Source organism: Rhipicephalus sanguineus, chromosome 6 (genome assembly GCF_013339695.2).
Source record: "Rhipicephalus sanguineus isolate Rsan-2018 chromosome 6, BIME_Rsan_1.4, whole genome shotgun sequence".
Taxonomy (NCBI): domain Eukaryota; kingdom Metazoa; phylum Arthropoda; class Arachnida; order Ixodida; family Ixodidae; genus Rhipicephalus; species Rhipicephalus sanguineus.
The window spans coordinates 160,208,500-160,223,592 of NC_051181.1; the positions used below are offsets into that span (position 1 = coordinate 160,208,500).

Here is a 15,093-nt window from a genome sequence, read left to right on the forward strand (position 1 = left end):
TGAACTGCCTTCGAAAGTGTTCAAGGGGCAGAAAAAAAAAAGTCAGCGCCTAAGCAGTGCTCATGTTCTTTAACGAAAAAAAAGTATGAGTCATCAGTCGTATCCAAATGGGGAAGCTTCGATAGTTCTTTAGCAGTCGCACAAACAATAAATTTTAACGCATGTCGGCATTCCACTTTCTCACTGATGCACACGCAGAAGTCGTAGATACGGCGGGAACGTCTATTCCGTGATCAGCAAACTGCCATCGCCATTTTTCTTACGGCCTCTCTCGTTTTCATTCTTTTATGATCCACGAGCAACACGCGCTACCAGGCTGCAGCGACGCTCGTCACCACGTACGACGCAACCAGCGCAGTTATAGAAAGAAACGCTCGTCACACGAGGCGCGAGGATAATCCGGAAACCTGCGCTTACCAGGCGTTCGCCGCCCACCTCTCGCAGCGCCGCCACTTTCGCTTTCGTCCGGTCGTACGTTCCGCCCTCCCGAGTGAGCAGCGGCGGCGCGTAGGGAGAGAGGGGCAGTAAAGAAAAAAACGCTCGTTACACCTTCTGTTCTGCTTGATCTCTCCGCGGGTCGACGACGCTAAGGTCTTCTTGAGCGCCTCTCCTGGCCGGACCTGGGAAATGGCAAGAAAGGGGCACCGGACGGCACGACGAGAGCGAAAATGTGGGTCCGGCGGCTTCTTCTCCCCGGTGAAAGCGTCCTCCTCGAACGCTCGCTTCTCCTTACCGTTTTCGTACGACGGACAAGCTCTGGTTCCTTCCTCCCCGCCGTTCGACACCGACGACCCCTCGCCCGGACGGAGAACAGCGCGGGCAGCGCAAAATCAGGAGAGAGGAGTATAGTCCTTATAAAAAGCCGCCTGCCACCCGAGACACGGCAGCAGTGCTGAGAGAGGCCTCGGAGCCGAAACGGCGCAGCACAGAGATCTCAGACACATGGCGATCACAAAGGTAAGAGGAAGTGGTGGCTTCCTACGGCGTCCGACGACGCGACGCAACGCGGTGGTTACCGGACGTGTGGAGGAAGCGACGAGGAGGAAGCCGGGATGGGATGAACGCGCGCCGCTAAAGACACGCTATCAAGTGGCGTCTGCATGCATGGAGGCGACCAAAACACGCGGGCCGAGCGGAGGCGCCTCTCTATTTTCCCAGAGCCGTCGAGCGCGCAAACAATGCGAGGAAGAGTCGGTCGGGATGGTGCCGCATTGCCACAGTGGATGAGCCAGGAGGAGTCAGCTCACTGCGGGTATATATACATAGTGGCCTGGACAATGACAATACTTTCTTTCCTGTCCATGTTTGTTCAAGAGGGTCTATTGACTTCAGGAACGGTTGTGTCACATCGAAGTTTAAGACAGGAAACTGAGTCTTAAGTTTCCTTTTGGATAAGATCTACCGGGACAATATGGTTCAACTGCAATGCTGAGGAAGTGGGGGGCGTCCTTTTATACATTTAGGCTACAGTTACGTGATTCGAGAAAGGTCTTTCAATGTCGCATACGCTGGTGCCTTAGAGTCGTTCTACGCCAGAGAGATCAGTTTCTGTGATTAATATCTTCATTTAAATTTTATGCATATTCCGCCAGATAAATTCCACTAACTGTATGCTAAATTTATCAGAAATGACGTCCCTAAACGGTAGATGGCAGGTTACTCACGCAAGTCTTACAGATGACACGCTTGTATGCTAGAAACTTGGCAACTTCGCCTCTATGCAGCTATATAGCTTAAGGTGACAAAGATCTGCACACCCAGTGTGTAAGTAACAGTTACGGGTGTTTTCCGCCAAGCAAGCAAAGCAGACTCCTGCGGTACGCACTTGTATACATAACAAGTAAAGCTGCAAAAATGCCAGGCATTGTCAAAAACAGTTTAGTTTGCAGCGTAGTGTTGCAGCTGCCGTTTCAGACGCAATATCAAAGCGCGTGGTGCTTAGGGGAGAGGCGGGCTCGAAACAGCCTCCCGCTAAATTGAAAGTGGCTTTGTATCTAATCTGTATAGCTGCCCTCGACCCCTGAAAGTGCTTGTAAATATTATTTGTTTGGTCATCAGTTTGTATTGCAGCAAAATGTGCGTGATGGGCATGCAAATTTGATCGTCTTCATTTACACTACTGTGCTGGCTGCGTTCGTACTTATTGACGAATGTTCAAGTTGAAGGCGATGCCCGAGTTGACAAATGAACGAATATGAGACTAGGAAGCTCGACAAATTGGCATTGTCTTTAAGTGAACAATAATATAGGGACAGAGAAGAGGCCAATACAGGAACACTGCACTGCTTCCATCGTTTCTGCGTCTTCTTCTTTTGTGGTGTTGCTAATACTCATTAAGTGACGGCGTGCTTTCCACCATAATGCCTCCGAAGTGGCACTGACAGTTAGGTTGTGCCGCCTTTCTCAACTTTACAACCACCACAGGGCCTGATACTGTCCCTTTGCTGGGGCTTGGCCCTGTGTGGAGGACTCGGCGGCGGTGGCGGTGGCTACGGCGGCGGAGGCGGCGGATTCGGTGGAGGTGGATTCGGTGGAGGCCACGGTGGAGGAGGAGGCGGATTCGGTGGTGGCCATGGAGGAGGCGGAGGCGGCGGTCACGCCGTCAGCGTCCAAGGTGAGATTTTCACTTCAGTTCGCTTTCTTTAGGTCAGTGTATTGAGACAACAGCAACTATTTGGTCAAGATCGTGACTTATTCCTTTCAGATGACTACAACGTGCAATGAGCCTCGTGTACTAAGGAAAGCATGGGAGGCTAACAACAATGCATGAAATGTCTTCGTTGCTCATTTTCTCGTGTCCCGTACTAGGTGTGTGGAGGTTGCGAAGATTTGCGATGGTACTTACTGTAGATGCTTGAGCTGCCGGGGGAGATGTAAAAGAGATAAGGAAGGAGAAAAAGTGAAACAATGGACATTTCGACCACTGGGTTGCCATAGAAACACGATTGAGCTGATTTTCTGGTGCACTGGCCGGAATAGTAAACATGCGAATGAAACAAAAGCAAATACCCGCCGGTGAGTGTTTGCACCATCCCCGCGGGTACTGTAACATGCCTTTTAGATCTAAAGTGCTACTTTTGAATATATAAAAAGATGCTGGGTAATTCAAGACATACTTTGGTAAACACTTTGTCTTAGGCACCAACGTTACAGGACTTTGTCGGAGACTTTCGATGTAGTGGTAGTGCTGTTTCAGCTGACCATGTCATGGCGGAACGTGTTCTCTTTTATGCTGGTATAGGGGTGTGGTGGAGGACTTGATGAGGTTGTAGCAAAAAATATTGGCACGAGTCTGCGTAAAACACGGATAAAATGCGAGTGGTTTTGTGTATTTATACCGTCGTTGATATTGCTGCGGTGTTCGCAGTTTTGTGGTTCAATAAAAATACACACAATTCAGTTAAGAGAGCGCTTTTTCTTTCAGTGAGTAGAGTGACGCAAAGTGAAAAACTTATAATGGGTCTACTTCACCGATAACCCCCTCATTATTGCTCATATCACGTGCCCATACATTCGATAGGACAAAACGGCGAGTACTAAAGGTCAGAAGAAAAAAAAGTTCAAGAAAATTTAATGGTATTTCCGCGTAAGCACACGAACAGCACTTCACGTGAAAACATCAGCATAGCTAACGATGTGCTAATAGCCATATTAAATTAACGGACTTCATCGCACAGAAATTAAGAAAATTTAGCCCTACGACCATGTGACTTCTTTTACCCCTCGCCTTCAAGGTTAAAAATTTCGATAGCATTGCTAATACAGGTAAACGGTTGCATCTCGCAGTTGTTTTCTTTGGAAATCATGGGTTGTAAATAGATCGGGCACTTTCACGGACACCAACTTCATATGCTTTTGGCGTAGCCTACTTCAAACCTGGGCTATAAGTGCACGTGATCAAGGCTCTGTGCAATTGTCTCAATGATGCGGTTCGGAGGACAAGATTACTGCAAGACACACTTCACGATTGCTGTCACTTGCCGCAGGAACCGTCTATAACAGGCACAAAACCTTTTCACAAGCGGACGTTCATGTCATCACACTACCTGATTTCGGTGGGCAGCAAAGAGGACAATATCCTGTTCTAGCTTGGGAGGCGTGAAACACACCGAAAGACATAGCTGAAAAAAATGGAAAAAATACAAATAGACGTTAAGTGAAGACTTACACCTTTCTGTCGTTTGTGTCTTTCGCGATAAAGTAGAAATAGTTGTCAAACAAACTGACACAGACTTCCAACCTTGTCCAACTGTATCTCCTGTTTTCCCTACACTGTTGCGCAAGATATTAAACAGCGAGAAAAAATATAAACGAAGGATAAAGCGAGCGGACACAGGGAAACGCCTGTATGTGTCCCCTCGTTTTGTCCGCTTATTTTTTAGCGCTAATAGCAATGGAGTACCAACTCGCCCAAACATTCACGTTAATACCCTACACTGTGACACACAGCGACAATTACACTAGTGAATGTAGTGGCCTGTGTACTTTTGAAAAAATATTGCACGCTTTAAGGCTGCATCCCAACGATGAGAACTTGAAATTCAAGCCATTTCCACAGCTTGCGGAATGCCTCCAAATGCACCGGCGCCCCAACCGGAGGAAAGTTGGCTTCGCCTCATTAAGCGTGTTATTGCAAAGGAGCACGCTTTCCGGCAACGACACGTTCGGTATCTGACAAAGGAGGTTGTGTCGCACTGTCCTGTTCCGGAGAAATAATAGAGTTGACTAATCGTGCATTTGACTGTTACTAAGGACTTCAGAATATATGGGTGAGTTTAAGCTCTCGGTTGAGGTTGCTGCTTCGAAGTAAAGGGTGAGTGGAGGAGGGTAGGTGAAAATATATACGCCTTGAATAATAGGAGGGCGAACTAGACTACAACGTCAGAAAAGGCACGCTTTTAAGTCTTAACAGTTGAAGCATAAGCTTCAAAGATGTTTGGCAGTCTCACGCATCACAGACAACGAGGCTGCATAAGCGAGCTCGTCTACATTGTGGAGCCGGGAGAGTGCTACGAAAGAAACAGAAATTGATTGTTGTTCGTTAAAGACGGTTAATGGAAGCACGCATATAAGTTATGCAATTCGAGTTAGACACAAGGTAACTTTTCCTTCATCGTGATTAAGAATTACAATTCAAAGCGAAATAAAGGGACGAAGCCTGGAAAAAGAGTAAGGGATGCAGGGCCATGTGAAAGAAAAAAAAAAGCACCACCCAAGCCCAGGTGGCTCACCAGCGAAGCTAAAATGTTCGGCGTTTAGCGGTGGGTTAATCCCGACGGAGCCAAAGTGCCGCTCGAGAAACTCCCGCCGAAAGTGGGCGTTGGGCCCGGCGGACGCGTTCCCGCCATTGCCTTGAGCCAAGGACGCGTTCCCGCCACCGCCGCCTCCTTGGCTCACCGCTGTCGCTTGCGTTCGACCTCTCGAGTTAGCTCGGCGTCGTGTTTAGCAGCATCCGCCCGCCATTGGCACTTGCGTTCCGCTTCGCGATTCAGCGCGGCTTGGAAGGCTGCCGGATCCTCGGTACGCAGTTGCTGCTTGCGCTTGACAACCCGGGTCTGTACTTGTGCCCGGACTGCAGCATCGGCCTAGCGAACACGAGTTTTCTCATGGTTCTGCTGTCGGTGCTGTTCTTCGGAAGTTGTCTGCTGTTCGGGAGTTCGTACGGTCCGTGGACTACCCATGTTGAAGCTGTAATTTGAAACTGCTGCGCGAGAGCTCGGCGGCGCGGCTGTGGCAGAATGAACGACGTCACTGACGGCGCCGCCAATGGCGCGGGTCGTAGAAAATGGAAGGGAGGAAAGAGAAAAGGAGAAGGCAAGGATGTTAACCAGAAACACATCCGGTTGGCTACCCTAGTTTCATATACAATAATCTAGAGAGGAAACTGGCGTTGCGATCGTTCAACCACCATGGGAATGATAGGAAGTACAGGCTTTGGATTAGATAGCGTTAGCTAGCGAACTGTCTACGGATCTTTTTCTACAGTTTCCGTTTCGCTCTTCTCGAGGCGTGGGTAGTGGGGTGCGTTGCAAAGCACTCAAGCAGTGCCTTTTTTGTTCAAAGAGGATGGAGACCGCTAGATCTGTTGGTTTGCTGCGACGTTGCAGCTTTAAAAGTTGTATTTGACAGTTTTAGCAAAGCGTCGTGCACTCACCGCTGCGCATAGATGTAGCGTCCCATGTCCGTACAGGAAATTGTATAGAGTTCACGTTTTTTTGATAAGCGCGTCCTGCCAAAACTCGTTCAAATCGGCTGCAAAACGACGGTGAAGCGAAGCAGACGCACCATCACGCTCCTCTGATTCGACTTCACAACAAAACGAGAGATGCGTTGGGGGCAGACCACTTAGACGCACCTGGCATCGCAGCATATGATACGTTAAGTGTTTCTCATTCAATACAGTACTGTTATTTCCATAAATAGATAGTGCGTGCTTTCGAGGGAAAAACAAGCGTGTTTACGTTAAGCGTTGTAAAAAAACAATTCATTATATCGTGATGCCAGATCTAGAACAGAATTGCAGGGCAATGCATACCCTCGTGGTTGAATTTGTCCAGGTTTCAATTCCATCTCACGGCAACGCAAACTTTTTGGAATAAGTTTTACATACAAAAGAATGAATCAAGTTTTAATTGGAAATAACTTCATATCACTTTGTTTTACGATCGGCAAACAAGCGTCACGAATCTCAAGAACGAAAGCCATCCGAACCAGATCCGAAGCCTGTACTTCCCATCATTCCCATGGTGGCTCAAGCGCCGCTGAAGGAGCCCGCATAGACAATAGCGCCAAATTCCTCTCTAGGCATTATAGTAAGAAACTCTATGGCGAGCGTGCTTGGGTAGGACGGAGCGAACGATGTCACTGACGGCGCAGTCAATGGAGAAGTTTCTAGGAAAATGAGGACAGACAGATTTTCGTTTCGCCTAGCCTTACACAGATTCGCTGTAAAAAATAAATAAATAGGAGGGCCACATAACAGATTTCAATACGAAATTTCGTACGCTTGGCGGTCAAAGCCCATTTAAGGACAGCAAGCCTACGCCATTGATGCCTTTTTTTAGCGCAGGATATATAATAAAATGACCACTCTTTTCCACAAAAATAATGGGGCTGCTACGCACTATGCCAGTGTGAGCGAAGTAAACCATCGAAAATGCAATGTCACCTGAATATTAGTTTTCTTTAAATTAATGCAGCGTGCCCATACCCCGTGTTTTCTCGTATGTTATGATGCTTCAGAGAACGGTGTCGCAACTGTCTCGCAGCCATCGAAGTTCCTTCAACCGTGGTCAGCGGTGGTGGCGGCGGTGGCGGTGGCGCCATCGGCGGTGGCGGAGGTGGTGGAGACACCGCCAACGTCATCGTCATCAAGAATGGAGGAGGCGGTGGCGGAGGAGGAGGTGGAGGCGGCGGCAGGCTAGTCACCACACTGCGTCGCTTCACCGCCCACGTCGACACCAGCTCGGTGCCCATCGACTTCCAGCACGTTCAGGTAGTGTGTGATATATGCACGCAGCACAAGGGAGGGAGAAAAAAAATCTAATTGAAGTTGGGAGGCCATCTGTTATATAGCGTTTCTATCTTGTGTGAGCCAGTGACAACGGGATGGAAGAGCAGGGCGAGAATAGGAACACGAAGAACGGACACCAGAAAACGCTGACTGCTATAACGCAAGCCAATATTTTGTGACCAGAATATATGCACATAGTGAAGCAAAACAAAGAGAACAAAAGTGAAAACAAACAAACAACCAAACAAACAAACAAACAAACAACAAACAAACAAACATTGTTGTTGTCGGCGTGAGGACAATTTTTGAGATGATCCCGAGTGCGTGTGTGTTTCTTTTTCACTTCACATCTGACAGCTATTACATGGGACATCGAAAATGTATGAGCGAGGTCTTCGCTTTTTTGATAGAGATGGCAGACGAGTGGTCGCCCACTTTGCACGTTCTGTTCTCCGTTTCCACGAAGGTGACGTTGATCAGACTACATCTGGTGGGACATGAACCGCGCTATTCTCTTTCTAAATAATGCCTCGCTGATCCAGCGGGCACGTGGAGTGGCCCGAGCCAATGAGGCCCTGAACTAAGGGCTCCACCCTACGAGGAAGAGCCCTTAGTCCTTGTAAAAATAAAAGCTTTCTCTCCCTCTCTTCTATTTCTCCCTACATAAGCGAGTTATCGTGGACATTACTCTGATTTCGAATAAACGACGTCTCTTAACGCAGCAGTGGCTGGCGCAGCGTTCTTGTAGATATAGGGACGGCGGTGACGGCTCCAACACACGTTACGTTAGAGCGAGGCTGATTCAAAGAAATATTCATACACGTATACGAAACAGCCCCTGGCGCACCTTAACGTGTTAAAAAAAACAGGTCATCATTTAGAGTACAATGCTGCTGCTCAAGAGGAAGATTCGGTGCACCAATGAGCCAGGCAGGTCGTGTTGAAAAAACCCATGGCATGTACCCTGCCATGGGAGAGCTATAAGCCACCATTTAGCTATGTCCATTATACACTTCGAACAGTCGCAATGATAGACGTAGCCAAGATGGTGTTTATAAAAAATAAAATAAAGATAGAAACGACTCAGAGTACCCTGTACATTCCTATAGGATGGCCGCGTGCAGGTGTCTTTCTTCAGTCGTGAAAACGAAATGAACGTGTGTTTAGAACAAAAGGTGAATGATTTAGAGCCCTGTATGTACTCTACTAATGGAATGAGATCTGACAAGACTTTATTCCGGCGGTGATGTTTCTTGCTACACGAACGCGCCTCTGCACTCGTATAAAAGTCTGGCTGATCTCCAGAGCAGAGCCGGTATAATGCGACGTGAGGAAAAAAAGTTACGAATAAATGGTTGTGTATAACTTGTTTCCTATTTAAACTTTACGTGCACGAAGCCGCCTTTTTGTTTAGAGTCACTGATGATTAACTTTCAAAGAAACTCGGAACAATGAACTCGTAATGTTTGTTCATATGTTACATTTACCCTGCACGTAATCTTGAGCTGATTTTGTTTCTGTTAAAGGAGTACTTACACGATTTTGAAGCATCGCCAAAGGGGCATTTTTAGTTTCCTTGGTATGCAGCGTTAACGCTCTGCACACACCGGCGCCAGACAGCGCATATAAAATATTCACTTGGACTTTAAAGTCTTAGTCACACAGCATCTGCAAGCCAGCCCCACCGCAATTTACATTATCCCGACAAGTCAACACAGTTCCACTGACTTTGCGAACTTCGAGTGCTGCACGCAGCTTAAATCGCAGAAATGACTGTCGGGGTCACTGGACGACAATGGCCCCGTCGTTGTTTAGGTGCACCGCGTGCGAGTGACAGAGCTGCTGCAGTACGTCGCGAGCTGCTGTTTCCCCGTGACGTCAGACTGTGCTTACACGTCACTGCGAAGCCGCCCCCTCAATATCGAGACCGAAAGTGCCTTCTTAAAGCAGCGGTGTTAAAAAATGTATTCAATGCATTCCCACGCACCACGATACTCTTTTTAGGGTTCTCGACACCAGTGTTCTTATTCAGAGCAATAACCCGAAAATGTTTAAAATTCGTGACAGTACTCTTTTAAGATTAGGCGTCAGCAAGTACGTGTACCGAACCTGCACGTGATATTTTGAGAAGTTTCACTGTCGGAAAGGAGCACTTAGTATAAAACCATGCTTCCATTTTCCGCAGCTATCAAAGTGCCGCGCTCATATGGGGACGTAATATGGAGCTGGCATAGGATACTGTGCTGGAAACATGAGACAGTGACAGCGACGAGCATTTCATGAATATGCAAGCATCTGTAGCTCAAGAATATGCAGAGTTCACTGTATATGCGATAAGCTTTGTTCGAATTTACAGTCCTAATTTCAGTGCACAAAATTTGAAATCTAAATCGTGAAGAGGTTTGGTAGTAATGCACGTTGGGATGAAGCAATGCTATATTCGAAGAAGACTTAGGTTATCATATGCTGATTTTGTGGTATTAACCGATGAGAACATCAGCATATACCAGGCTTTGGACGTTTTCGTCGACCATCGTTCCGTGTATGTACGCCTATTTGTTTAGTTTGAAGAGAAAAACACTTACCAAATGTAACTCACTAAGTGCATTGGCCTTTATATTAATTGGAACATCCTATACAATATTCTCAGGTTAAGCACGGCAGCTGCCTGTCTTTAAGGCTCTTAAGAATCCTGAGAACGTACTGAGTGCCCCCCCCCCCCCCCCCCCCCCCCAAAAAAAAGTAACCTACGACGTATACTTCGAAATAAACTAAACCATGTCCTTTATTCCTAAAAATACTGCTTCATATAACCATGCATTTATTTCGTTGTTCAAGACAAGCTAGCAATTTGCTCTTACTACGGCGTGCGGGAAAAGGAAGCACTCGCCGTGCAATCGGTTCTAGCTCTTTGCTTTTTTTAAGGAGCTTTACTTTAGGACTAATTCGTAGCGCACAAATTAAAATCACTCCGCGACTAGTATCAGGGTCAGATTTCGCTTGTTTTTCAATTAAATTTCTGATATAGGCTCGCTACCATCCACAATATTGGAGAGATCGTGTGTTGTGTACCGAACATCCACCTGAACGATACCTGTGTGCTCGAAAAAGTAATGCCAACAGCTACACTTCACTTCCTATGTTGACAAACCCGCGAGTGAGCACCGAATCGGATACGATCTGAGCCTTTCCTTTTTCCTCGCCGTGGAGGACGGAAACATGACACACGACTCACGACCGCTCATAGCGGGAGCTCGGCGGCCTTGCTCAAAGGAACGAGACAAAGACGATCGTAAAGAGCAAGAGAGAGAAAACGCTGCCGGAGACTTGCGGAAGAACCACAAAGCAAGCAAACCTGTTCAAAACGAAGATAGCTTTTCGTGCGCGAACTTCTCAATAAGAACGCTGGACGCGAGCAAAAGTAACTAACAGAAAAAAATAACGCATCGCGTACAGGATGCACCCGGTGTACCGTGCTCGGCGTGTCTTTGTTGTATGTGCGTGTTTGTATCTTCCTTGTTAGCCGGGACGATATAGATGTGGGCGATATCCGGCCGAGGGAATATAGCAGCGAGTCAGCTGCTTCGTAATAACTTCCGCGTAACGACCGGGATAATCGCTCTCGGCGGCGGCGGCACTTGGAGTCCATCTCTACGGGCGGGACACGCGAGGACGACGGCGGCTCGAGCGGCTCACTGCGGGCGTCCTCGTTTCGAGTACTGACCTCACGGTTGACACGGACCGGCTCCCCGCCACGGAAGACGCGGCACGTGCGCTACTGGCAACACCTCCGATCGGAGCCTTCGTGAGAGAGGCCTGATTGTGCTACATACGCCGTGTTTACAGAGAATGGCTGTAATGCGTAGAGAGTTCCTGCTTGAGCTCTAGGTGCCTCTAAGGCAATGTAAGCGCTACTGAAGTACTTAAAGTCAACAGATCTGTGCGACCACCTGTAGACTAGATGTGCTCCACCAAGTGTGCGTGTGATCTCCCCGTACTCCCCGTACTCTCTTCTGGCTCTTTTCGCCCCTTTATCCCTCTGCCCCAGCGCGGGGTAGCAAACCGGACGTGCGTCAGGTTAACCTCCCTGCCTTTACTTGCTTCCTTCTCTCTCTCCCTAAATGACATTGCTTTTTTTCTAAAGTGGACTACCGTTCTTACTATGATCAAGTGCTGGAAGTCACTTGCCAGTTTTCATTGGTTTGAATGCAACGAATCAATCAGTAACGCAGGGTTCATTTCCCTTATACTTCGTGAGCTATGACCTTGAAGACTGAGATGAACAAAAAAGAAAAATTGTGTCGGTGCCCAAACCAACCACGAGGGGGTCTAATGTCGTGAGCAACGAGAGCCACCTCACGAACAAAGGTGGCAACATTAGAGTAGGGTCATTCAGCAAACATTTGATCAGGGTATCGACACGACGGAGGTGTTTCATTCTTCAAGCATCTAAAGAAGGAAACTGTTCGCACAGTGATACAGTGTAGGTGAAAAGCGGAACAAAGACAGGCACGACGTAATGAATGGATGATACAGCAGCATTGTTGGTCAGAAAATGACCAAGGCTGGCGCAGGGTAGAGGATCAATTGAACATTGTTGAGCAGGACATTCGGAGATAAGATGAGGACATTATGAGATAAAAGAAAGGGAGGATTACCAGAGCTAAACATCCGGTTTGGCACCCTGTATACTGGGGAAGGACTATAGTGGCTGTGGATCCGCTGTAGATTTCTTCCATTATGTTTATATAGGCTTCGTCGATGCCTTGATTCCGCAGTGCCTGCATGACTGCTGAGGTCTCCACCGAATCAAATGCCTTCTCGTAATCTATGAAGGCTATGTATAGGGGTTGGTTGTATTCCGCGCATTTCTCTATCACCTGATTGATAGTATGAATATGGTCTATTGTTGAGAATCATGTACGAAATCCTACCTGGTCCCTTGGTTGATTGAACTCTAATGTCGTATTAATTCTGTTAGCAATTACTTTTGTAAATAGCTTGTAGACAACGGACAGTAAGCTTATGGGCCTGTAATTTTTCAGGTCCTTCGGCAAGCATTATCAAATCATGAATGGTAATCTACCACTATCCCTCAAGAGGAAGGTATATAACAGCTGCATCTTACCGGTACTTACCTACGGAGCAGAAACCTGGAGACTTACAAAGAGGGTTCAACTTAAATTGAGGACGACGCAGCGAGCGATGGAAAGGAAAATGATAGGTGTAACCTTAAGAGACAGGAAGAGAGCAGAGTGGGTCAGGGAACAAACGGGGGTTAAGGACATCATCGTTGAAATCAAGAAGAAGAAATGGATATGGGCCGGGCACGTAGCACGTCGGCAGGATAACCGGTGGTCATTAAGGGTAACTGACTGGATTCCAAGAGATGGCAAACGCGTGAGGGGGAGACAGAAAATTAGGTGGGTAGATGAGATTAAGAAGTTTGCAGGTATTACGTGGCAGCAGAAAGCACAGGACCGGGTTGACTGGCGGAACATGGGAGGCCTTTGCCCTGCAGTGGGCGTAGACAGGCTGCTGCTGCTGCTGCTGATGATGATGATACTGGGGAAGGGGAAGACAGAAAGGTAAGATAGCAAATAATGAGAAAGAAACAGGTGAAGAGGACACAAACAAACACACACAGACAAGCAGGCACTCAAACAATCAAGGCATTTAGCTTCCCATAGAATAGTTTTGTTTTATTGTTGGGGTTTTACGCCCGAAAACCACAATATGATTACGAGGGACGCGGTAGTGGAGGGCTCCAGAAATTTCGACCACCTGGGATTCTTCAACATGCACCTAAACCTAAGTACATGGGCCCTCAACATTTCGCAGCCATCGAAATGCGGCCGGCGTGGCTGGGATCCGTGTCATAGAAGTTGCAGGGCTAACTATACAGTGGTCGTAATGAAGGTATTAATAACGACACATTCGCCTCATTTTTCCCTGGTCCGCAGATTCCTAACAAGTTTCCTAGCAAACCAATCAGGCCTCGCGTCGGTCCCGTCGGCTACATCGTCGCCATGGAAGGCCAAGCCCAAGTTCAGGGCGGCGGCGGAGGAGGAGGAGGAGGCGGCTTCGGTGGTGGCTTCGGAGGCGGTGCCGGAGGTGGTTTTGGCGGCGGCGGTGGCGGCGGCGGTCACGAAGTCTACGAGGTCAAGGCGGTATCCAGCGGAGGCGGCGGCGGCGGTGGATTCGGAGGTGAGTGCAGGGACACTAGTCCACTGAAAGTGAACAGGGAAAAAACGGCCCTTTGAAATACATGCCTGCCGTGGTGGTGTGTCCCCTTCGAGTTTGTGTTAAAAAAAAAGGCGGAGTTATAATGAAGGTAGTCCAACGTTTAATGTTGCCGCATAAGAAAGAACATCATAATAAGCACAGAGCGAACAGACATGCGGACTATTGGAAGAAAGAAGCATATTAACGTCAAGGTTTGGTTTAATTGGTACTCCGCTGAACAATCGAGATGATGCATTGTCTGTGCCCCGCGCTTCATCGTTCGTTCATATATTTTTTTCGCGCCGTTAAGCATTGTTAAAACATTTGTCAAGCGGTGAATAGAAAGGGGCGAGAGGAAAAGAGAAGCCACAGACGTTAACTAGTCTTGGTCAAACTTGTTATCTTACATGTGGAAACGAAGATTGGGAAATAAAAGTTAGAGATAGGGCATGTCTAGATTATTTGCAAATGGTATAGCGTGTCCACATCCGTGTGTTAATTCAGTCGCCATCGTGTGCTGGAGATATACAGAGAAAGAGAGAGAGGAAGGCATGCGAAAAAGAGAAAAAAAGCGGGAAGGTTAATTGGGAGAGAAGCTCCTGTTTTGCAAACCTGCTCTAGGGGGCGAAGGAAGGGGGGAAGGAGGACTCGCATGCATCTTTAGCTGGATATCAGCCCAATTTTTATCATAATGACGCGTTCATTATGAACTCCTGCTTTGGCCGCCAAGGCGGCTTCGGTGGCGGTCATGGCGGTGGCCTCGGCGGCGGTTTCGGCGGAGGCCATGGTGGTGGCGGCGGCGGCTTCGGCGGCGGCGGTTTCGGCGGCGGTGGCTTCGGTGGAGGCCACGGCGGAGGCGGCGGAGGTGGCGGTGCCAACCTGCAGGAACTTCCCGTGCACGAAGAGACAAAGACGCACTCGTCGGGAGGCGGCGGAGGTTACGGCGGAGGCGGAGGCTTCGGTGGCGGACACGGCGGCGGCGGCGGAGGTGCGCAGGTTCACAGCGTTGAAGTTGTCAAGGTCGCCGAAGGAGGTGGTGGCGGCGGCGGATTCGGAGGCGGCTATGGCGGCGGCGGCGGCGGAGGCCATGGAGGACATGGTGGATGGCAATAAAAGGGTGAGTGAACTGGTGCCTTCCGATGAGCTTGAACTACTTCGTTCGCCGCAGGCGCTCCGCTTTGTTGCCTGAAATGACAGCTAGACGAAAAAGCGCCGGAGCGAGATATGCGCGTGCTATTCAAACGGAGGCACAGGAACAGAAATTGTGAAAGCTCACGAAACCCAAGAATGCTAGTCCAGAATATCTCGCTATTATCAGCCATTTGTACCGGTGTTTATACCAGTCACTTTTTATA

General features: G+C 48.3%; 1 protein-coding gene across 1 annotated transcript; it reads left to right on the forward strand.

Annotated features, from left to right (window-relative positions):
- Positions 1-883: 883 nt before the first annotated feature.
- Positions 884-13,776, forward strand: LOC119396926 (uncharacterized). The gene is made up of 4 exons (XM_037664311.2): positions 884-957; positions 2,425-2,614; positions 7,269-7,495; positions 13,477-13,776. Exons 1-4 carry the CDS (start codon positions 943-945, stop codon positions 13,774-13,776), a joined length of 732 nt encoding a protein of 243 aa, XP_037520239.2. The 5' UTR covers positions 884-942.
- The last annotated feature ends 1,317 nt before the right edge of the window (positions 13,777-15,093 follow it).